We start from the raw sequence: 24674 nt of genomic DNA on the forward strand, positions 1-24674 counted from the left end.
GCTTATCAATAGGATATGTTAAATGTTTCAATTCTAAAGCATGGTTTATCAGGGCTAGCAAAAATATTTTAAGTATAGAGTACTGTATTCTGTACATTTGAATCTGGGAGAAGATTTTAAGTTGTTTTATTTTTAATTATTTTTGTTAGCAGCTTTGAATACTTTTTATCAGAAAAGCAAGATTGAAATACTTTACTTAACTAATTTTCAATAAATTTATACTAAGAGATTTGCATGGCTATCACTAAATTCAGTCTTTGGAAGAGAATTACTTCTATCTGTGGAAAGGTACTAGATTATCACTATGTCTTAGGTTTTAAACTAAATATACTTTAAAATTCTACACAGCTTCCAGTTTTTTTAACATCAAAAAGACCTTGACTTTGTGTCAGAATGGTCTAAAACTTGGCAACTCCAAATCTCAACCAGCAAATGCTCAATCTTACACAATGGAAAAAAGAATGTAAACACTAAGTACAAGCTCGATGGACATTACCTTACAGATGACCCCCACCCTGTTAAACACCTTGGAATTTTCATATCAAATGATCTAAGTGCCAAAGCCCACTGCAACTACATCGCAAAAAAGGCTTATGCCACCAGACTTGAAATCCTGGGTTTAGAAAACTTAGAACTCCACCGCCTTCGACATGACCTGAGTTTAACTCATAGAATCATCTATTACGATGTCCTTCCTGTTGAAGACTACTTCAGCTTCAATTGCAACAATATATGAGCACACAATAGATTTAGGCTTAATGTTAACCGCTCCAACCTTGATTGCAGAAAATATGACTTCAGTAACAGAGTTGTTAATGCCTGGAATAAACTACCTGACTCTGTGGTCTCTTCCCAAAATCCCCAAAGCTTTAACCAAAAACTGTCTACTATTGACCTCTCCCCATTTCTAAGAGGTCTGTAAGGGGCGTGCATAAGAGCACAAGCGTGTCTACCGTTCCTGTCCTATTGTTTCCTTTCATTATATCCAATTAATATAGTTATTACATACTTATGCTTATATATATGCTTATATATTGTATAATTATTTCATGCTTATGCTTATATATACTGTGTGACAAAATAAATAAATTAAAATAAAATAAAAATTAAGGCCTACATCTCTGCAGATGGTTACCATCTGACTTCTCTTATGAACATCCTAGTTTTAATTTGATTTAAAAGTCATTCTCTTCCCCCAGAGAACTATTTTAGCTAGTATTTTTTTTGAGAAGAACAGGGATTTCTCACAAACCTGTAAAAGCAAAGGATATTTAGGAGAAATTGGGGGAATTATATCTGTGGGCTGAAACACAGTATTTGCATGTTGGAAATGAGTTTCTTTATGCATGTAGTGCCAGAATAGTCTTTTTCTATTTATAGTGAGATCAGAAAGGGCAGTGTGATGAAAATATTAATTGTCTTTTCCTGATGCATATTTTAAAGATGAAATAGAACTTTAGCACAGAAATGGGAGAAAAAAAAGAATTTATTTTAGATTTGAGAACCATCTTATCTTTTTTTTTTTAAATAATTTTTTATTAAACATGTTTCAACTTTAAAAATGTTCACTCATTACAGCGTTTCAGTATCGATATCACTTATATTAACATACATTCTAATTATATGGATTACTATTCTATATATTATGGTTATCTACTTTTAAATTATACCAATAATTATAAGTATATAAATATTTTCTCATTTTAATGTACATATATTACATATTCCTTATATAGCAGCTCCACGTCTTTTTTCCAACCAATTATACCATATATTCCAGGTTTTATAATATTCCGTTTCTTCTTGATCCTTTAATTCCATAGTTAATTTATTCATCTCTGCAGACTCGAGTACCTTTCTTATTATCATTACGTCAGAGGGAGTGTTGTTTTCTTTCAGTTTTGAGCAAGAACAATTCTAGCTGTGGTAATAATATGAAGTATTATATATGGAATTTTTTTACATACATTTCTTCTAAATATACCCATTAGAAATAATTCAGGTTTCAATTCAATTTTTTGTTTTGTAATTTCTTCCAGCCATTTCTTTACTTTGAGCCAGTTATCTCCTGGCTTTGGGACAGGTCCACGACATGTGATAAAAAGTTCCTTGTTTATGGTTATATCTCCAAGCGTCGGGCGATCTATTCGGAAACATTTTGGCCAATCTTGCTGGGGGTAAATGCCAACGAAAAAACATTTTGTATTGGTTTTCTTTATAGGCTGCTGATAATGTTAATTTATATTTTTTCTTCCATAATTTTTCCCAATGTTCCAATTCAATACTGTATCCAAAATTTTGAGCCCAAATTATCATAGTCTCTTTAACTACTTCTTCTTCCATTTTAAATCTTAAAAAGTAGTTATATGCTTTGGTAATCATTTTTTACCTTGTCCCCTGCAATATTTTATCCAATTCTTGTTGTTCCCTGTAGAAGCCATATTGTTCCAAGTCTTTTTTATATCGTGTCCTAATTTGGAGGTATGGCCACCAGTCTATCTCTATTCCTTGATCCTTTAACTCCTGCTTTGATTTTAATTCCCCTTGCTTGTTCAATAATTCTTTATATCTAACTATCTTATTTAGATCTAATATGTTAGGATATATCATTGCCTTCATAGCTGAAAGCCAATTTGGAATTTTCATATAATGATTTTTTCTTGATTTTCTCCCAAACATATAGCGGGGTGTCCCTTATTTGATATCTCTGAAAGTATGAATGCGATTTATTTTTCCCTTCCCAAATGAATGCGTGCCAGCCAAGTTGAAAGTCATGACCCTCTATTGTTAGTATTCTTTTATCATTTAGATTTATCCAATCTTTAAACCAGGTCACGGCTGCCACATGATAATAAAGTTCCCAATCTGGGAGTCCAAAACCTCCCTTATTTCTACTATCTTGCAAGAGCTTTAATTTTATTCGGGATTTCTACACTAACCAAATAAATTTTAATATCATTTTATTTAATTCCTCAAAGAATTTTTTCCCTAATTTTATCAGTACTGATTGAAAAAAACAAAATTTTAGGTAAAATATTCATTTTGATTGTAGGAATTCTTCCAATTATGATAATTGTAATTTAGCCCAATTGTCCATTTTTTTATTTGTTGTAATAATTTATTATAATTGTCCTTTTTTATAGATGAGCATTTTGCCGTTAACCAAATTCCAAGATATTTCACCTTTTTAGGCATTTGAATCCCCAATTTCTCCTCCAATTCCTATTTCTGGCTAGTATTACAGTTCTTTGTTAGTATCTTTATCTTGTCTTTATTTATTTTAAGCCCTGCTACTTTGCTGAATTCTTCTATTGCCTATATTAGTATATTCCCTGTCTCTAATGGATCTTCTATTATAAAAACCAAATCATCAGTGAAGGCTTGTACTTTGTATTCTTCCTTTTTAATTCTTGGTCCTTTTATTTCCTATTTTTGCCTAATAAGTATCAATAATACTTCCAATGACAGAATAAATAAGAGTGAGGACAGAGGACAGAGAACCATCTTATCTAACTGCATGTTTTCAAATCAATACATGGTCAAAACTTAATTACTTTTGAAAACTGCAGATCTTCAAATTTTGCTAAGCCCTTCGCCAATTAAAAAAAAGTGTGTTAGGAAAAAGTCTACATCATAGGCATCTGGTATAAATCTCAGCAAGGAAAGAAGGATGAAATATGTGTTGTGGTAAAATAAAATAAACCCTGTCATTTATGGTGAAATTTTAAAGGTGACACTGGTTTGTGTCATAAGGCTAGGATGTTTCATCACGTCTCCCATGAATGTTTATGCTCTGTACGAAATGCATATTTTCAATGAAAAAGTATTATGGTAAAGAAGCTATGAAACCAGTTGAAGAAATCAACTCCTGTAGTCTATGCTTTAAATTTATCCCCGAACACTTTTTATTCAGTCTACCATTTAATTTCTTTATAAAAGGATATTATTGCCAGGACATTCAGTAACATTAGGTTGAATTATTCAGATTAGTAGATTCTGGCTTTATTGTTATTTCTTCAGAAAGCGGTTGGCATATTTATTGATTGAGTTACCTAAGAACTTTTTTAAAAACTGGAGAAATTAAGAATTCTAATTGGAAAGAGCAACAGTAGAGCCCCTTTGGCATGCTCCCTGCCTTAAATGAATGACACTGAGTGCATTATGCAGAGCACAAGGGATATTGTATCTTAATAAGCAAACAACTACAAAATGGCAGGATTTGCACATGTAAGTGCTTTTTATTTTTCCGTTTTGTTGCTGCTTGGACAGCCATGCAAGTTAGTTAGATTCTGCAGTAATTTCCCACAGTTAAATGAATGAACATAATAGACTGATTGCAAAGTAGCCATGTGTGACCTTTTCCTGAAGCCCTGTCTAGCAATGATAAAATGTTTACATTACTCTTGGGTGTCTCATGTGCTCAACTAGAAATTACTTGTGAAATTTCAAAATGAGGAATAGTGAGAGCTGGATTAGCTTGTCCTTATTAAAATGACTTCATTGTTAGGGTCTGTATTTTATCTTGTTACCTACTCTGCATTATTTGTAAGGTAAAATTGGGATATATATTTAAAAATATACTGATGTACAGCTAAATATCTTTGCTGTGAGCTATACATGCACAGCCACACCTCTGCATGCCATTTTTCCCCCTATTCATTGCAGACAGAATAAGAGTGGTTTGCAAAGAGCAATATGCCTTAGCAAGAAAAAAGTACAGAATTGTTGTAGAACTTCCTCAATAATTGGCCTTTTGTTACCAACCACACTGATATCAGAAAGGCTACTTCTGTGCCATGACATCCTAGCAAAAATTATGTGATTATGTCACAATGTCCAATAAACATATGAGTTGTATGAAGAAATTGTCAGGCTTCTGTCTGTTATCCTCCTTGCCCATCACAAACAAATGGAAGTTATTAATCTGAAACCCCAAGAATATGTCTACTCAAAATATTTCAAGAAGAAGTTAATTATATTTATTCTGAACCCTTTTAAATTCATGGCAACTATGCTAACAATAACTCAGATAATGAACCAAGTCAAGCTCAGGTTACGTTAATTTCCAAATTTTCTTTGCTTTATTTATTTATTTCAATTTTTGCAATAGATTTCCATTCCTTTACTATGAAGTCATTGAGTTATGCTCAATGGCTTTTTTTTTTTTTTTGAATTACCGGTAGTCTTAACTCCTGGTAACTTCATGGTCAGGTCCCCATGGTTTCCTCAGCAATATTGCAGAAGTGATATACCAGTGCTTGTTTTTCAATTTCCTAGGCTAGGACTGAGAGAAAGTCACCCAGCTGGCTTACATGCCCAAAGGATAACTGGAATTTGGGTCCTGCTGTTAGTCCAGCACCTTAACCATACTGGTTCTCTCAGTTGGTGGCATTATTTTGCATGTAAGTTTGATCAGGATGTTAGTTTCCAAGTAAGCTGTTTATTCCCCAATGTGCAGCAGAGATTCTGTGCATCCTTATTTAATCTGATTAAATCCTATTATACTTAATAATGATAAATAAACAAGTAAAGATCTGGGCAATCAGTAGCTTCAGGTGCTAACTCTTACTGTCCTTGTTTTCTATTTTTTCATTAATAAGGCTGGATGAGTAGGCAAAAGAAAATTTGGGGTCTGGGAGGATTTCAGTTCAGGAGATTCAAAGAGGTGGGTGGGAGTTGGAAGGGGATAGATATTTAATTGGGGAGCAAATCTATATATTATTTGTAATTTGTTATTCTTGAAAATCTTGCTTGAATTAGACTGCTGAGATTTGAATTCTGCCCTTTAGTTTAGTATAAGAATGTGTTTCCTGTATTTTGCCGTTCTAAAGCTTCTTTAGTCTCTTCCCCGTATAGGGAAAAATAATATTTTAGAAGATTTCAGAGTGCAAAGTCTGCACAGGAAAACCTTGTGTTGCAATGATCTCATGGGTAAACATGTTGTGTAGCAGTATAACCTTACAACCTGTTGACACCATAATGTTTCTTTTAACTGTGCCTGCAAGCAGAAGCAATTATATTTTACAGTGAAAGTCCTAATTACTGTAAGGATAATGTAGCAAAATTGGCAGTCACAGGAAAACAAAGTTAAGTATTATTGCATTTTGTTCTATACCTCATGTAAAAACTGATCCACTTTCTTTTACTAAATAGGATGTTTTTTTTAATCACACCAATCATTCAGTAACAACAGCTCATTTAGTGACTGTTAGCAAGTTACAACAGCACTGAAAAAAGTGACTTATGACCATTTTTCACACTTGCAGCATCCCCATGGTCACGTGATCCAAATTCAGTTGCTTGGCAGCTGTTTCATATTTATGATGGTTGCACTGTCCCAGGGTCATGTGGCTGAATAGGTTGTAAAAAAAATGCTTTTAAAAGTAAAAAAAAAATCACGCACCACAGCTGATCACCCCCCCATGCGCTGTTCTACTTACCCCATGCCTCCGTACCCCATGCCTCCTTACTTCATGCCTCCTTACTCCATGCCTCCTGAGCACTCGCACAAATCTTGCATTTGGTGCATGATGCACACTGTGCATGCGCGCACAGCGCAAAGCCAGCAAACTGGTAGTAAATCGGTTCAGATTTCACCACTGGCTGGAATATCTACCTGGACTTTGTCTATTATATTTTGGAAAACTTTTTCTTTTACAGACACTGACTCTGATTCTGTTCCTTCAAAATGCAGCAATAGTCTTCACAGGTAGACTTAAAAATGAAGGACTGATGATCACTATAATTATCGTTGTGTCCCTCCTGTGAAAAAAAGTTTAATCCAACTATGTATAAAACAGATCCTTTAGGTTGGGTTGTCTTTAGGTGTGCATGCATGTGTGTGTAACTGTCTTATCCAACAAGAATGAGATATTCCTGTGTAGTTGGGATTTATCTTAGCTGATGTGATAAAGATAAATAATGTCTCCAAGGCAATTTGTCCTTAGAGAAAATACTGCCAGACTTTGGGTCAGTAGGTACAGTAGATGTTATTGACCAAAAGAGTTGGATTTATCTATAGGTGGTGGTGATTATTCCAAGTTTCTGGATTATCCCCTTTAGCAGTTTCCTCAAAATTCTCATCCATTAACATTTCAGTCACTACAATATATGGACTGCACCTCCTTCTAGGATAACCTTCCACAACTTGCTATTTTGCAAATGAGTTGAACTTCAACGCACATAATCTTCCAGCCAGCCATGTCATTGTTGAATGATGAAGTTGAAGTCCAGTACATCTGAAAAAAATGCCTATTTTAGATTTTTCTTTGGATTCTGGGCATATTTCTTAATTTTTATGCCAATTATTGGGACATTACTGTCCCATTGCACTGGATTCCCGTTGAAAATATCCAAATTGTCCCTGCTAGTAACCATGTTATTTTTATTTTTATTTGTTGTATGCCAAGTACATTATAACTTTGTGGAAAGTATCACTGATTTTAATAGATTACTATGAGCATGGCATGTATTGAATATTTTAATTTTAAAATATTTCATATTATAGATAACTATTTCAGTTTTTGTTGGGTTTTTAAACTCAGTCTTGGTTACATTCAAAGAGGAATGAATACACTAAGGAGACTTAAAGGTTATCTTGAAAGACTGCAGCTGTTGTTATATTCTTTTGTTTCTTTGCATCTGAATTTTATTCTTTTGTAGTATACTGTATGAATATTTTCTTTGAGAAATTCAGCTTTTAATAGCCATTCACATATTTGAAGAAATATCCCATTAATATATCCCCACTGGATAAATAAAGAATCTACAATGCCTTAACAAAAACAAAAATAAAAAACATAGGAACCACTTTTATAACACTCAATATGTGTCCTTTGAATAAGTTCAGTATATACAGATTCCCAAGGTATAAACTTCTGGTTGTAAAATTCCTCTTTTTCTAACTCAGAATGGTAAGTGAAGAACACAGAAATGAGTATGGTCCAGTGGTGGGTTGATCCAGGTTCTGTCCAGTTCTTTAGAACCGGTAGTAAAAATGGCAGAAGGCTCCGCCCACTCAGCTGGACATCATAACTGATGATCAGCGCATGCACAGACGTGCGCATGTGCTCCCGTTGCAAACTGGTAGTAAAGGTAAGTAGAACCCAGCTCTGGTATGGTCCACAGAAACAAACCCTGCCAATACTGTGGAGAGATATTATGTTATTCTGTTATTCAGCTCAGGATGGAATCCATTTGGAAACATGATACCTTTCCCCCTTTGAAAGAAATCTAGAAAAACTTAATTTCAGCATTAAATTTTACATTTTTTCTTAAATTCATATAGTAAAAATGGGAGTGAAATATAGATTGCTCTTCTCACACAGGATAATTAAATTACAATTTAAAGTTAGTCTTGTAGTAAAGGCAACTATATTATTGCACAACTTCTGTGTTCTGATATTTATTTTGCACAGCTGGAATTATCAGCATGGACTAAATATTTCTGGGTCAAGACATATTTTTTTAAAAAAATAGAATACCAGATTAATAGTCATAGTCAAGCTTGATTTTTTTAGTATGGCTTTGTTTTGAATTCTCAGTGTTGGATTCACATCAGGAAGAAACAAGGCGTTGGGTTACGTTGCAAATTTACAACTACGTAGTTTAATTCCAGATTTCTTTTTTTTAAAAGTTAAATCCTGGATATTATCTTTCATAGGGCATGAAAGAAAGTAGAATATGGAAATAATGATATTAGAGAAGATCCATCTATTAAATTAGTTGAGATATTAAAGGCACATAAGCTATACCCTGGGGGAAAATAAGTTGCAAGCTTAACCATGATTATGTGCTATTCTACAGTATAAATATGTTTTTAATATTCCTGTACCCAAAGGGTATGTGTACTGTAGATTTCCGCATAGCTGGTTAAAATGTTATATTCATGCTAACTTTCTTCTCTTTTTATGTAGGATGGATTGCTATGTTGGGAGCAGTGTGGCTTCTTGTGCTAGCCAACTTTCATGATTTTGAAATGATTCTGAACAGAGTGGAATGGGCGACCCTCCTTTTCTTTGCAGCATTATTTGTTTTAATGGAGGTAAGATGAAGATATTTTAAAGACTGTTGTCAGGGTTCCAGAGAAGCCTCTTCTGCATGAAAAAACTCTGAAACCATTGTCTTTCAAAGTTCTTTACTAGCATAAGGAAACTGGCACAGCAAAGAAGGAACATTTCATTTTTACTTTCTTGAGTTGGTTTTCAGTCAAGTGAAATATGGATTACTCTTCTCATGCAGAATGATTAATTTACAATTATGATGTGAAGTTAGTCTTGTAAAGGCAGTACTGCACAATTTCTGTGTTCTGATATTTATTCTGCAGCTGGAATTTTCAAGTATGGACTAAATACCGGTATTTCAGGGTCAATGCATATGAGTTAGGAACTCTTGGTGTAAATATGCTGTGAATAAAAGAGTGTAAAGAACTGCTTCTTTAAAAAACCCGAGAGATAAAATCTATCAGGCCTGGAAACCATACTAGACTTTAGGTTTCCAGACGCTGCCACATTTTTCCCCTGAGGGGAAGAAGGGGGGCTGAGGGGTATGGTAACATTCTTCAGGCGGTCAAGGTCGGATGGTGTTCACATCTGCAGGAAGAGTGGCGAGAAGATATTCGAATGAACTGGGAGAACGTGGGACCATGTGACCATCAAAGGGGTCAGGGGGGTGGTATAACTATATATAAAAGAATCCGGAAGTTCAGTTTTGGAATAATGTCAAGGTTCCAGAAAAACCTCTTCTGCATAAAGAAAACTCAGAAGCCATTGTCTTTAAGAGTTCTTTACTAGCATGAGGAAACTGGCACACGATGAGTGAAATTCCAAAACTGAACTTCCAGATTCTTTTCCCAGTTATACAAACCCCAAGAGTCCCACCCCCCTGACCCCTTTGATGGTCACATGGTCCCACGTTCTCCCAGTTCATTCGAATATCTTCTCGCCACTCTTCCTGCAGATGTGAACACAATCCGACCTTGACCGCCTGAAGAATGTTACCATACCCCTCAGCCCCCCTTCTTCCCCTCAGGGGAAAAATGTGGCAGCGTCTGGAAACCTAAAGTCTAGTATGGTTTCCAGGCCTGACAAAATCTATCATCCTCATCTTATTTGTTTACTATATGGTGTAGCATAGAGGAAGGATCATTTTATGTACTATTTTTCCTCTGTTACATACATAAAAAGGTTAAGGCTGACATAACCAAGAGCCAGACCCTTTGGGAATCTCCAGCAATAGTATGATGTCTTTTGAGAAACTGGTCGGATTTGTTGGCATTTGCAGAGGTCGCATATAATAATGCTGTACACAGCAGCACGGGGTTAACTCCTTTTCAGATAACCACCGGCATGGACTTCGTTCCAATGCCTGAACTCCCCGTGCAACCCCCCATTTCTGTTTCCCTAACAGACTGGATGAATTCGTTGAAAAACCGTTGATGTACATGTTTGCCTGTTCTTTGTGCTTTCTCGTTCATTTTGTCTGTTAAATATTTTGAGTTTAATAGAGTTATAATTTTGCTAGCTATTCTGAGTGGCTTGTGTGCTTGATCTAATCAGGATATAGGGATTGAGTGCCTTGACTGTGTGCTGGGTGCAAATTAAATCGGAGACTATCCATGTTAATTTTTTAGGATTAGTTCTGATTTGGTTTGAGATTCTGTAATAGTCAAGATATGTAACCTTTCATGTGGCCTCAGTATATTTCTGATGCAGCCAGTGGACCCCCTGCAAAAGTTATCATCAAATGTGACTGAATGTGACAAAGGGGGAATATATGAAATGTATGGGAAATAAATATCTTAATTATATTTAATTAAGGTAATAAAATTAATTTCATTGTTGCTCTCACCCCAACCACTTTTTCCTTTGACCTTCTATGTTTTTGAGCACAGGTCCCAGAATGCTACCCCAAAAATGTGTAGCTCTCAGCCTGAAGCAAAGTGATCTATCCCTTCATTTCAAAATTGTGTTAATTAAAAGAAGGAAAAGGAACTTTAGGAAATAATTCTCCAAATCCTTGTAATTATATTATCTACTCTCAGGACTAAAGAGGAAATCCTCATATACAACGCATTGGGATCCTTAAGATTACGATAAGACAAGATAACCTTTATTTTCATTTTTGACTGTGAGCACATGGCCCACATTAAAAATGAAAATTTTAAGGACAAGACTTTACTCCTTGACAGAAGTGAAAACTGACTATTCATATTACAGAAAGTAAGCTTATGCAAGGGAAAATCTGGTAAATCCAAGATCAGTGCAAAGATTTGTCTTTCAGCTGTGTCCCAAATAGCAAGCTTTTTTACTTTGAGTTCAGTGAATTAAGCAAATCTTCATCTGCATTTCTCCTGGGTGCCGTGTTTCCCATTTCAGTGTTTTATCTGTGTAATCAAAAGTAAATTCGGTGAGGCTTGCGGAGAGGCAAATAAGATATAGAATTTAGCTAGGTTTAAGATCCTTAGAAAGAGAAAGAGTGAATACTTTCATCCAGCTGTTATATCATCCAGCCTAGAAAATTCTTCTGCTGATGGATAGAGTAGGGTAACTACATGGAAAAATACATTGTCTGCCCTATGCTCTCCTATGGGATGAAATTAGTACAAGTCATGCCACAATGTTTTGATCATTGTAAAGAATAAGCACAGCTGCACTTTGTAAAACTCTTTAGATAGTAAGTAGACAACCCTTTGACTCCTTCTGTCATTCTTTGAGAGGAAAGTAGCACAGTCTAATGTGAACAGAATGAACATTAAATTTTAAGCTGACCATATTTTCTTACCCCAATACTGGACAGAGAGTACTACAGCCTGGATTTTTTTAACGCATTTTATAAATTAGCAGAATTGAAGTACCTCAATTCAAAAATTGCTGTGGTATAATGCACTGTTTGGGCTAACCTGAGGGTACAAACAGACAAACAGATAAATACAATGTGAGTTTTCACAGTGCATGTAAGTTATATACGGTAAATTGTACTTTTCTGACTTGTTTTCCTGCTAAATGGATTAAACTCCTGAACTGATAGGATTACAACATTCAGGGTAAAGGCACTTCTATGAAACGAATGAAGAAAGAAGTTACTATGTTAATTTGAAAGACACTCTAAATCTCTATAAACTCACAAAGTTAGCAGAATTGGAGTGCTGAAATTGTTTCTTTTAATTCAGATGTGCTTATAGTAAAACAGGTGCAATTCTAGGTGTCATTTGTCCTCAGTTTAATCAAAACTCCTAGGAAAGGCAAACTTCTGAGTACAAGTAACAGCAGAATAACTAGCAATAATTTTAGGATGCAGTAATGATTTTTACACAGTGCTTACATATAAGGAAGAACTCCATATGCACATCCAACTAAGTTAATCAAGATAAATTTAACTATTCAGGTAGACATACAAATAAGGTGTTTTTTTATAGGTGGGTTAACAGCATGAAAAAATAAACTCGGAATGTAGCCCCCAAACACAGTTGAGTAAATCTTGCAGGTGTATTGGCTCTTCAAGCCTAATTTTCTTCTGGAATTTTGAGTATGCCACACTCAACTTCTCTAACCAGCTGAGCTACATTAATAACTTTTAGCCAAATTGTTTCTCTGCAGAACTTATCATAGCTCCAAATGTTGTGTTGTTTATATTGCCATGCTTCTCTGAGTGTTCATCTCTTCCTATCACAAGAAAACATAGAAATAAACTTTAAAAGATTGGAACTGCTACAGTAGAAGCAAAAGTTATTTTTAGATGATTCTTGTGTATAGCAGTAGACACATACGATTTAAATTCTTTTCCTTTTTACATCTGCATGGATGCACAGTTCTTTGCATACAGTACTTCATCACATTTTGACCATCGCAAACTTGACATTTATTCTTGGTTTATTCTCTTCATATCTGAGCCCCAGAAATAGCTGAATTTGGATCACATATTCTAAAAAACTCATTGTGGGCTTTATACTTGTCAATGCACATCTAGGTGGCATTGTGCATTTATTAGTTTTTCATCTATGTTTGTTGCAATAAAATGGGGATGCTGTGGGCCAGCTCAGCCAAGGAAAGTTGGCTGGAGGGGACCAGGAGGCACACCTTCTTGGCTGTAGCTCCAGCCTTCTGGAATATTCTTCCTTTGGAGCTCAGGATGGCTCTGACTTTATTTATTTATTTATTTATATTTATTTATTTATTTGTCAATCATATATAAGTTAACAGGTAAAAGTATAAACATAATTTGGATACATGGAAAGAGTAAGTAAAAAAGGAATATTAGGACAGGGATGGTAGGCACGAGGATGCAGTTATGCACGCCCCTTACAGACCTCTTAGGAATGGGGTGAAGTCAGTGGTGGGATTCAGCCAGTTCGCACCACTTTGGGAGAACTGGTTGTTAACTTTCTGAGCAGTTTGGCAAACTGGTTGTTGGAAGAAATCATTAGGGCAGAGAACCAGTTGCTAAATTACTTGAATCCCATCACTGGGTGAGGTCAACAGTAGACAGTTTAAGCTTAAAGTTTTGGGGGTTTGGGGAAGAAACTACAGAGTCAGGTAGTGCATTCCAGGCATTGACCACTCTGTTGCTGAAGTCATATTTTCTGCAATCAAGACTTTGTTAGCCTTTCACAAGGTTCTAAAAACCTAACTATGTGCAAGAGCCTAGGATACCGAAGAATACTAAAGGCACTGAGCGACTTAGGGAAACTGGAAAGGTCTCTATAGGTCACTTTGCAATGTAGGTTTGCATAGTTATGATAGATAATCATATGTAAAATGAAGAAAACCTATCTTTGAAATGCCAAGAGTTAAATTGGAGTGCCTGCTATATCAAAAAATATTCTGCATTTGCTTGTGGTCAGAAAAAAGGTCATCAATATTATTTTCATGAAGAAAATGGAGAAAGAGGAAAGACTGTGGACAAAAGTTATTGTCTGCAGTTGGCAAGAGACACATCAAATACTAACCCAAAGTAAGTAAGCAGATTTTGGATACAGATCATTAATTTCTACCTAAGAGAAATTTGACCAAAGGCTTTGCAGACTTGCTAAATTTTGTCTATGGGATTACCTGAACTGGGTATGCTGCCTGAAATAAATTGGAATAAAGCAAGTAAGAAAAATTCTCTCAAAAAGCATAGAAATTTGTAAAGGAATGTTTAATATTAGTTGGTAAATGACTTACAAAGTGCAGACCACTTAAAGAAATAACTTTTAATTCTATGGTATATTTTGTTGCCATGAAACACTGTTTAATGACTTGTATGTTTGTTTTAATTTTTTCAAAAAACTGGAGAGATTATGGTTCCTCTTAAATCAAGCCAAGGCAGGGAAGTTATAAATAAAATATAGTTTAATTTTTCACAATACTTCAAGAAATAGATTTGATCAAGCAGAACTGTCTAAGATAGTTTCAGAATTAGAATTGCATGTAATTTTCTGATAAAAATATTAAGAGTCCGAGCAGTAAAGCAATGTATTTGCTTCAGGGAATCTGATTTGTGAAACTTGAAATTTAAATAGGAATAAAATTTTGCATCACTATCTTTTGATTAAGGGTGATTTATAGAGTAGCATGTCCTAATATAACGTCAAATCTACTAATCTCTATAATTTTTTGTAGCTGGGTTACATATTGTGAATGAATAGCTTGTATTGGGAACAATATAAATTGGAATGGTAGTAATAAATGCTAAAATGTCTTCTGGATTTTATTATTTCCTGAGTTAAGTCATTTAAGCGGTCTCATTTCTCATTTATACAGGCCTCAGTTCAGCTGTTTTGGGTCTTACTGTTTTAATAGAAAAGCTTCGGGATGGTCTGGATCAAAATTGGGTGGATCCAGGTGAGATGTCGGAGAGCTGTCTTGTTGAGACTGTTTGGGATGAGTTCGACCCTGTGGCTCCTGAGGACATGGACAGGTTACTGGGGAGGTTGAATGCCACCACATGTTTACTGGACCCGTGCCCCTCCTGGTTGGTACTGGCCACGCAGGAGGTGACACGAGGCTGGCTCCAGGGGATTACGAATGCTTCTTTGTTGGAGGGGATCTTTCCGGCCGCCTTGAAAGAGGCGGTGGTGAGACCTCTCCTCAAGAAGCCTTCCCTGGACCCAGCTGTATTAAGTAATTATCGTCCGGTCTCCAACCTTCGCTTTGTGGCGAAGGTTGTAGAGAGTGTGGTGGCATGTCAATTACCCTGGTACCTGGATGAAACTGTCTATCTAGACCCGTTCCAGTCCGGCTTTCGGCCCGGATACAGCACTGAGACAGCTTTGGTCACGTAGGTTGATGATCTCTGGAGGGCCAGGGATAGGGGTTATTCCTCTGCCTTGGTCCTATTAGACCTCTCAGCGGCTTTTGATACCATCGACCATGGTATCTTGCTGCACCGGTTGGAGGGATTGGGGGTGGGAGGCACCGTTTATCGGTGGTTCTCCTCCTATCTCTCCGATCGGTCGCAGACGGTGTTGACGGGAGGGCAGAGATCGATCCCGAGGCGCCTCACTTGTGGGGTGCCGCAGGGCTCAATTCTCTTGCCCCTCCTGTTCAACATCTATATGAAGCCGCTGGGTGAGATCATCAGTGGTTTCGGTGTGAGGTACCAACTGTACGCTGATGATACTCAGCTGTACTTTTCCACACCGGGCCACCCCAACGAAGCTATCGAAGTGCTGTCCTGGTGTCTAGAGGCCGTACGGGTCTGGATGGGGAGAAACAGGCTCAAGCTCAATCCCTCCAAGACAGAGTGGCTGTGGATGCCGGCACCCCGGTACAGTCAGCTGCAGCCGCGGCTGACTGTTGGGGGCGAGTCATTGGCCCCAATGGAGAGGGTGCGCAACTTGGGCGTTCTCCTGGATAGACGGCTGTCTTTTGAAGACCATTTGACGGCCGTCTCCAGGAGAGCTTTTTACCAGGTTCGCCTGGTTCGCCAGTTGCGCCCCTTTCTAGACCGGGATGCCCTATGCACGGTCATTCATGCTCTCGTGACATCTCGTCTGGATTACTGCAATGCTCTCTACATGGGGCTTCCCTTGAAGAGCACCCGGAGGCTCCAGTTGGTCCAGAATGTGGCTGCACAGGTGATAGAGGGAGCCCCTTGTGGCTCCCATGTGACACCTCTCCTGCGCAGACTGCACTGGCTACCTGTGGCCTTTCGGGTGCGCTTCAAGGTTTTGGTAACTATCTTCAAAGCGCTCCATGGCATAGGGCCGGGTTACCTACGGGACCGTCTGCTGCCACCGATTGCCTCCCACCGACCCAGGGGAAGGGCCTTTTCTGTGAGAGCTCCCACCCTCTGGAACGAACTTCCCTCAGGACTTCGCCAACTTCCTGACCTTCAAACCTTTCACCGCGAGCTTAAGACACATCTATTTATTTGCGCAGGACTGGACTAGAATTTTAAATTTTAAATTTGGTTTTAATGGGGTTTTATTATTTTATCGCAATTTTTTAATATTCGGCCTTATTTAATAAGTTTTTTAATTGGTGTTTTATTTTGTATTTGTATGTATGTTTTTATTAGGCTGTAAACCGCCCTGAGTCCCTCGGGAGATAGGGCGGTATAAAAATGCGATTAAATAAATAAATAATAAATAAATAAATATATAGCTCAGGGTTGAACTGAGGCGTGATAATGCTACCTAGTTGGGTAATGAAACATTTGCAAGCAAACAATTACGTTCGGAGATGATTAAGGACTTAATCTTACTGTAAATGAAGTTTTTAATTCAAAATTCTAGGATAGACTTGCCTCATAGGATGAAAAGAGAGTGATAGCAAGAATCTTCTCATTCTGAATTATTCAGGTATTATTAAATGTATATTCTGTTCACTTGACTGAATATATGACTCATTGGAACCAGATTTTTGTGTGAAATATATTTATATATAGTTTCAAGCTAAGACTGAGGGTCATGAACATTTTTTGACTCTGATTTGACTGTGTGACTTCCGTATCCCAGGACAAGAATGTTGTAAACAGAGCCCTCTGGACTAGCCCCCATTTAGTCCCACAATCTTTTCTGTCAGTGGTTGACCAATTTAAGGATGTCATAATCTCCCAGCAGATGACTTTCAAAGGCAGCCATACTGCCAACAAGGCTAATAGCCATTGATTCCCATGCCTTTTATGAATTGGTCCAACTTGTTTTTGGAGCCAACTAAGTTAGTAGTCAACATTACTTATAGCAGCTTCACCTGTTCATAGAATTTTGAGTGGGGATGTTTGAAAGATTGTATACAGGCTTCTTTGAAAAGTTCCAGTGCTGAGACTTATGAAATGTTTGCACTTAGATGAAGCTTATGAGAAGACGTTATACTTTATTCATCTGCCATTTTTAACATGTAAACGTACAGGATCTAGTCAATGACATCCCTCCTTTTAATTATCTATCAGCCATTTATAATGTATGATGATCATAATCAGATCTTCATCTACCTTTTATTTTATTTTATTATTTATTTATTTATTTGTCACAACAGTATATATAAGCATAAGCATGAAATAACTATACGAATTTGATACAATCAAAGGGAACACTAGGACAGGAACGGTAGGCACGCTGGTGCTCTTATGCATGACCCTTACAGACCTCTTAGGAATGGGGTGAGGTCAATAGTAGATAGTCTTTGGTTAAAGCTTTGGGGATTTTGGGAAGACACCAATTCAGTTCTAAATTTTCTAAACCCAGGATTTCAAGTCTGGTGGCATAAGGTATTTTTTTTGTTTATTTATTTATTTATTTCGTCATACAGCATATATAAGCATAAGCATGAAATAATTATACAATATATAAGCATATATATGAGTATGAGTATGTAATAACTATATTAATTGGATATAGCGAAAGGAAACAATAGGACAGGAATGGTAGGCATGTTTGTGCTCTTATGCACTCCCCTTACAGACCTCTTAGGAATGGGGTGAGGTCAGTGGTAGATAGTTTTTGGTTGAAGCTTTGGGGATTTTGGGAAGAGACCACAGAATCAGGTAGTGTATTCCAAGCATTAACAACTCTGTTACTGAAGTCATATTTTCTGCAATCATGATTGGAGCGGTTAACATTAAGCTTAAATCTATTGTGTGCTCGTGTATTGTTGCAATTGAAGCTGAAGTAGTCTTCGACAGGAAGGACATTGTAATAGATGATTCTATGAGTTAAACTCAGGTCATGTCGAAGGTGGCGGAGTTCTAAATTTTCTAAACCCAGGATTTCAAGTCTGGTGGCATAAGGTATTTTGTTGTATTCAGAGGAGTGGAGAACTCTTCTTGTAAAATATTTCTGGACACGTTCAATTGTATTGATGTCAGAAATGTGGTATGGGTTCCAAACAGTCGAGCTGTATTCAAGAATTAGTCTAGCAAATGTTTTATATGCTCTGGTTAGTAGTGTAGTGTTTTTTGGAGAAGAAGCTACGCAAGATTAGGTTTACAACTTTTAAGGTTTTTTTTGCGATGTAGTTACAGTGGGCTTTGGCATTTAGTTCATTTGATATGAAAACTCCAAGGTCTTTAACAGGGTGGGGGTCATCAGTAAGGTAATGTCCATCAAGCTTGTACTTAGTGTTTAGGTTCTTTTTTCCAATATGTAAGACTGAGCATTTGCTGATTGAGATTTGGAGTTGCCAAGTTTTAGACCATTCAGATAAAAAGTCAAGGTCTTTTTGGAGGATAGCTGTATTGTTGGTGGTGTTAAATAGTTTGACATCGTCAGCAAAGAGAACACAATTACTTGTAATATGGTCACAGAGATCATTAATGTATAATATGAAGACTGTTAGTCCAAGAACGCTGCCTTGGGGAACGCCACTTTTAACAAAAACAGGATTTGATAGAGCATTGCCAATTTTGACCACTTGTTGTCTGTTTGATAGAAAAGCTGTTATCCAATTGTGGAGGGGTCCTGAGATGCCATAGGATTTTAGTTTTAGGAGAAGTTTATCATGTACTACTGAGTCGAAAGCTTTAAGAAGTCTATGTAGATTGCATCTATTGCTTTGCCCTGATCAAGATTTGTAGTCCATATGTTTTTGCAGTGAAGAAGTTGTAAATTACATGATAATTTTTTTCTGAAACCAAATTGTTTATTAGAGAGTAGGTTGTTTGTTTCTAGATGGAGGGTAATGGATTGGTTGATGATATATTCCATTACTTTGCAGGTGACACAGCAAAGAGAGATAGGTCTGTAATTTTCAACTAGGCTGGGGTCTCCTTTTCTGAAGATAGGGATGACCCTGGCAAGTGACCAAAGTTTGGGAAGGGAACTGGTCGTGAAAGCTTCTGGTTCTGCTATATTAGTGGAAATCTTTTTTAAGAAGTATGCACATAGTCCATCAGGTCCAATAGATAGGGATGGTTTCAGTTTGCGAAGAGCTTTTTCAACATTATCTTCTGTGAAATCTATGTGTGTTAGGTCATTGCACTCATTGTTGGTACGATTGGGGAATGTCGGGTATAAGTCAAAGACTGTGCCAAAGAATGTGTTGAAGAGGTTGTTGTGATCAGAGGAGTGGAGAACTCTTCTTGTAAAATATTTCTGGATGTGCTCAATTGTATTTATGTCAGAAATAAGGTGTGGGTTCCAGACAGGCGAGCTGGATTCAAGAATTGGTCTAGCAAATGTTTTGTATGCTTTGGTTAGTAGTGTAATCTTTCTGGAGAAAAAGCTACGTGAGATTAAGTTTACAACTCTTAAAGCCTTTTTGGTGATGTAGTTGCAGTGGGCTTTGGTACTTAGATCATTTGATATGAAAACTCCAAGGTCTTTAATGGGGTGAGGGTCATCTACAAGGTAATGTCCATTGAGTTTGTATTTAGTGTTCTGATTCTTTTTAACAATGTGTAAAACAGAGCATTTGCTGGTTGAGATTTGGAGTTGCCAAATTTTTGACCATTCTGATACAAAGTCAAGGTCTTTTTGAAGGGTGGCCATATTGTTGGTAGTGTTAAATAGTTTAACATCATCAGCGAAGAGAATACAATTACTTATAATATGGTCACAGAGGTCGTTAATGTATAATATGAAGAGTGTTGGTCCTAGAACGCTGCCTTGGGGAACACCGCTATTGACAGGAGCAGAATTTCATAGGGTACTGCCTATTTTGAACACTTGTCTGTTTGACAGGAATGCTGTTATCCAATTATGGAGGGGTCCAGAGATGCCGTTGTATTTTAGTTTTAGAAGAAGTTTGTCATGTACCACTGAGTCAAAAGCTTTACAAAAGTCAATGTAAATTGCATCTATTGCTTTGCCCTGATCAAGATTTGTAGTCCATATGTTTTTGCAGTGAAGAAGTTGTAAATTACAGGATAAATTTTTTCTGAAACCAAATTGTTTATTAGAGAGTAGGTACCTTCCTGGAAAATTCCTCTTAGAACATCTCAGGCTCTGCAGAATTTCAGTCAGTTAGCTCTAAATAATCCTTTTCTAATTTGTTTTTGCAATTTTAATTCAGTACATGTATATTATCTAATGTTGGTCCATCTCATCAACGACTGTCTACATTCCATGGAATCTGTTTTCTAGACTTTTGTTCAAGGCAATAAAACTAGAGCCTTTGGTATAAAAAAATTATTCTTTGCTACTGACCTCAGTCTTCTTAACGTGGCTAGAATATGATAATTCCTAAATTCCTGTAGACAGTTCTGAGCATTAAACATCTGCTTGAGAATCCATATTAACTGAAAAATTACATCAGTCTTTCTTGAGGGAAAAACAAATCTGTTTGTTTTAATTACTGGGGAGAGAGAGAGAAACCATGTTCCGTTTACTAACTTTTGTTAGATGTGTAACCAGTGTTTTTAAAAATTTATTGGATTAATAATTTCTTGGAAGTGGGCAATTTTACCTAATAATTCAGAATGCATATTTTATTTGTTGAATTTACTTCACTTCACTTCACTTCTTTCTTCCTTTCTTTTTTTTAAAATAGGCTTTGGCTCATCTTCATTTAATAGAATACATAGGAGAACAAACAGCTTTGTTGATAAAGGTATAGTTTACAATACATTTTTTAAATTTAGAAGGGATAAGTTATATTTTTAATATTTTGATATTAAATTAATGATTATGTTCTGCTGTCAGAGATACAGTCCTAGATTCAAAGGCAAGCCATGCAGTGAAATCCTGGAGTTTTTCCTCTTAGATGAATTGTTAGAGATGGAACTTGTGAATCAGGGATTTTTTTTTTTAAAGCTCCAATACTGGATCTGGATATTATTATTCTCAGGCTACTGTTACCGTCGGGAAAGGGAATCAAATTTAGATCCTTGGTTGTAGGAGAGCCTCTTCCAATCCTTTGGACCTGTGAATATATTTGATGCAGAAAACACATCATGAGTGTTTAAAAACTTATGAAAAATAATTCACTGTTGTAGTCCGCCAGCAGCCTGCGGAGCATTTAAATTGCATAGAGTGTGGAATGAGAAAGACTTAGCCTGATTTCATTCCACTCTTGGACCATCATATTTTTTCAAGCTTTTTATGTTAGAAAGAACATACCTTTTCACACATCACTATAGTATAGTACAAATTCTTCCAGTTCATTCATCATTCCCACAATTTTGCTTACTTTTCATAATCAGTCCCACATGTTGTAGTCCATCAGCAGCCTGCGAAGCTGGCAACGCAGTCGGACAGCGATGAGGCTGAGGAAGAGCATGGGCCAGTCCTGGAGTCTGGGGAAGGCCCAGATGAGGGCTGTGTGTCGGAGGCTGAGGTGGGGCCAGGGCCATGGGGGAGTGAGGCGCAGACTCCAGAGCTTCCAGAGACTGACAGTAGTGAGGCAGAGGAACAGGAGGAGCCTGAGAAGTCTGAGAAGAGCTGCCAGAAGGCAAGAGCAGCTCAAGCAAAGAGGACGACTCGGGAGTAAGGCCAAGAGATGATTGGCCCCTCCCATAAGGCTTAAAAGACTAGCAACGGCATTTGGGCTTTGCCGGAAAACAACATTGATAGCTTCATCTTCTTGCATTTATTTTTTTATCTGTGACTTCTGAACGTTTGCCAAGAAAGGCCTTTGGCAGTTTGCCTAATTAGACCAAGGTTGGTGATAGGACTGAGGAATTTGTGTTGGGAGGAATTTGCTTTAATTTAGTTGAACTATGCTGAGAATGAAGTAATTCTCAGCTGTTTGAATAAAGTTTGTTTGTTTTTACACTGACTGAGTTTCCTAATACCTACTTGGGCCTGGGTAACAACATTCACAAAGTAGCTGCAACAGTACACAACAACTGCAGAATAGCAGTTTATTAAAAAAAGTGGTAATTTTGCTTCTTTACTGATCATAATGATTCCCTTGAAGAGTGGCTGATTTTTGTTTTTTGAGGGAGGAGGCAGACAGTCACAATTATAAATCAAGTCCTCGGCCACAGGCTTCTTTCCCCCCACTCTGATTTTGATGTTCCAAGAACAGCTATGCATCTTATTTGGAATCTCAGAGCAATTAAAAAAAATAAAGATGGTTCTTGATATGTTTAAGTTTATTACTGTATATATAATGTACATTATATAACCAGCCATTAAGTTGGCTGATATAATAAAAAACTATATTTTGAGCCATGGTAGCGCAGTGGTTAGAGTACAGTACTGCAGGGTGCTTCTGCTGCCTGCCGGCTGCCTGCAATTTGCCAGATCAAATCTCACCAGGCTCAAGGTTGATTCAGCCTTCCGTCCTTCCGAGGTGGGTAAAATGAGGACCCAAATTGTTGGGGGCAATATGCTGACTCTGTAAACTGCTTAGAAAGGGCTGCAACGCACTGTGAAGTGGTATATACGTAAGCAGGGGTGAAATGCTCCTGGTTCGGACTGGCTCCCCCGATCCGGTAGCGATGGTGGCTGCTGTTCGGAGAACCAGTGGCAAAAATCCCTGCCCCTGCCCCCCTGCCTCCCTGCCTCTGCTGAGCCGCACCATCAGCAGAGGGGTTTTTTTTACTTTTAAAAGCAGTTTTTCTTCAGCTGAAAACATGCCTTTAAAAGTAAAAAAAAACCTTTGAGGATCCCGCCGCTTAGCTGAGATTGGCAGAGCCTTTAAACTCTTTAAAAAAAAGTTTTAAAAGGCTCCTCTGGCGATCTCACCTGAGTTCCTCATCAGCAGAACCTTAAAAAACATGTTTTCTACAAGCTGTTCAGCTCATGGGATAGTCAGAGGAGCCTTTTAAAAACTTTTTTCCTTCTGGCGATCCCAGAGGAGTTGCCTCATCATCACAGGTTTTTAAAATCATTTGTAACAACCTCTTACAACAGCCCATGCCCACCCAACCGCCCCTTCCCCACTTATCTTATTCCTGCTCCTTTTGGGCTGGCAAAGCATTAGCTAGCAACTGATTATATCTATGTAAAATCTATCTGCTGAATCTGCCAGCAACTGACTGCCTGCTTTGCTGGCTGAGGAACTCTGGGAGTTGAAGTCCACAAACCTTAAAGTTACTAAGGTTGGAGACACCTGATCTAAAAAATATAAATAAAATAAAATAATAAAATAAAATATTTGTGCAGCTTTCTGAGATTTAGTGTGTTTCTGTAGTGTTTCACTCTAACTACACAAACACACAAAATCTCACAAAGCTGTATGTGGCATTTTGTATGTGTGTGTGTGTGAGTTGTGTTGTGCTGTGCTGTGTGTGTGTAAAGTGTGAAAGTTGGTTTTTGAGCTTTTTGTGGCTAGGTGAAGTGTGAAGTGCAGCTGCTTTTACATTGTGTGTGAGTCAGTTGTGTTATGTTGTGTTGTGTGTGTGTGTGTAAAGTATGAAAGTTGATTTTTGGTACCTCTTATTGTTTTTTATACTTTGTTTATTATTTTTATTATTTATTGTTATTGGCCATGCCCACCCAGTCATCTGACCACCAAGCCACGCCCACCAATTAAACCACGCCCACAGAACCAGTAGGGAAAATTTTTAGATTTCACCCCTGTAATATAAGTCTAAGTGCTATTGCTATAAATGGGAAAAGGGCCCTGTAAATTTTGGACTAATTTTTTGCTCCCAAAACTATTTGGCATACAGAATATAATTTCTATGTAATTTTATATTTCTGTGTCTTTTTCTTATTTCCAGTGAATCAGATAATTTTGCTATTTTTATGTGCATTTTTGAGTTTTTAAAACAAAACATTTAAAATAATGACTTCTACTATACTGCTCAAAGGCGTAATAAAGTTGACCTATCTAACATTGAGTTATATACAAATCTGAAGAATTTTAAGATGAGTTATAGCAGGATAAATCAATGACAATCTTATTTGCAAAATAATTGTTTTCATGAAAAAGGCCATCTATTTAATCCTCCTTTCTGTCCTGCCTGTCTGCCAGGTGGTCCCTGAAGAGCAACGCTTGACAGTTGCTATTATTTTAATTCTGTGGGTCTCTGCATTGGCATCATCTCTAATTGATAATATTCCATTCACTGCTACAATGGTAAGTCCTATGTCTTTGCATCCTTCTATTAGGGATACAGTACAGAGTAACTGCATGTCACTAGATGTTTAGGTCACTATACATTTTTCTTTAGTACTTTCAGATATTAATTTCCACCTTTCCCATTACTTTATTGCCAAGGGGACTCTTACATTAATGCTCTGAGGTGCGAAAGTTACCATAGCAATACCCATACTCCATTAAAAAAAGTTAACAGTTAAAAGAAATGAAATGACATTAGTCTTAACAAGATTTCTTTTTAACAAATCCATGCTAATAAATCCA

The 24674-nt window shown here is 37.1% G+C and overlaps 1 protein-coding gene across 3 annotated transcripts in view; it reads left to right on the forward strand.

The window, feature by feature from the left end:
- Positions 1-24674, forward strand: part of OCA2 (OCA2 melanosomal transmembrane protein) — a 216333-nt gene that overhangs the window by 132387 nt on the left and 59272 nt on the right. For all 3 annotated transcript variants that reach the window (XM_058185917.1, XM_058185920.1, XM_058185918.1), the window contains exons 19-21: positions 8916-9043; positions 20910-20969; positions 24285-24389. In XM_058185917.1, coding sequence (XP_058041900.1) covers positions 8916-9043; positions 20910-20969; positions 24285-24389 — 293 coding nt within the window. The remainder of the gene's footprint in view (positions 1-8915; positions 9044-20909; positions 20970-24284; positions 24390-24674) is intronic.

The sequence above is a fragment of the Ahaetulla prasina genome, chromosome 5, assembly GCF_028640845.1.
Source record: "Ahaetulla prasina isolate Xishuangbanna chromosome 5, ASM2864084v1, whole genome shotgun sequence".
Taxonomy (NCBI): domain Eukaryota; kingdom Metazoa; phylum Chordata; class Lepidosauria; order Squamata; family Colubridae; genus Ahaetulla; species Ahaetulla prasina.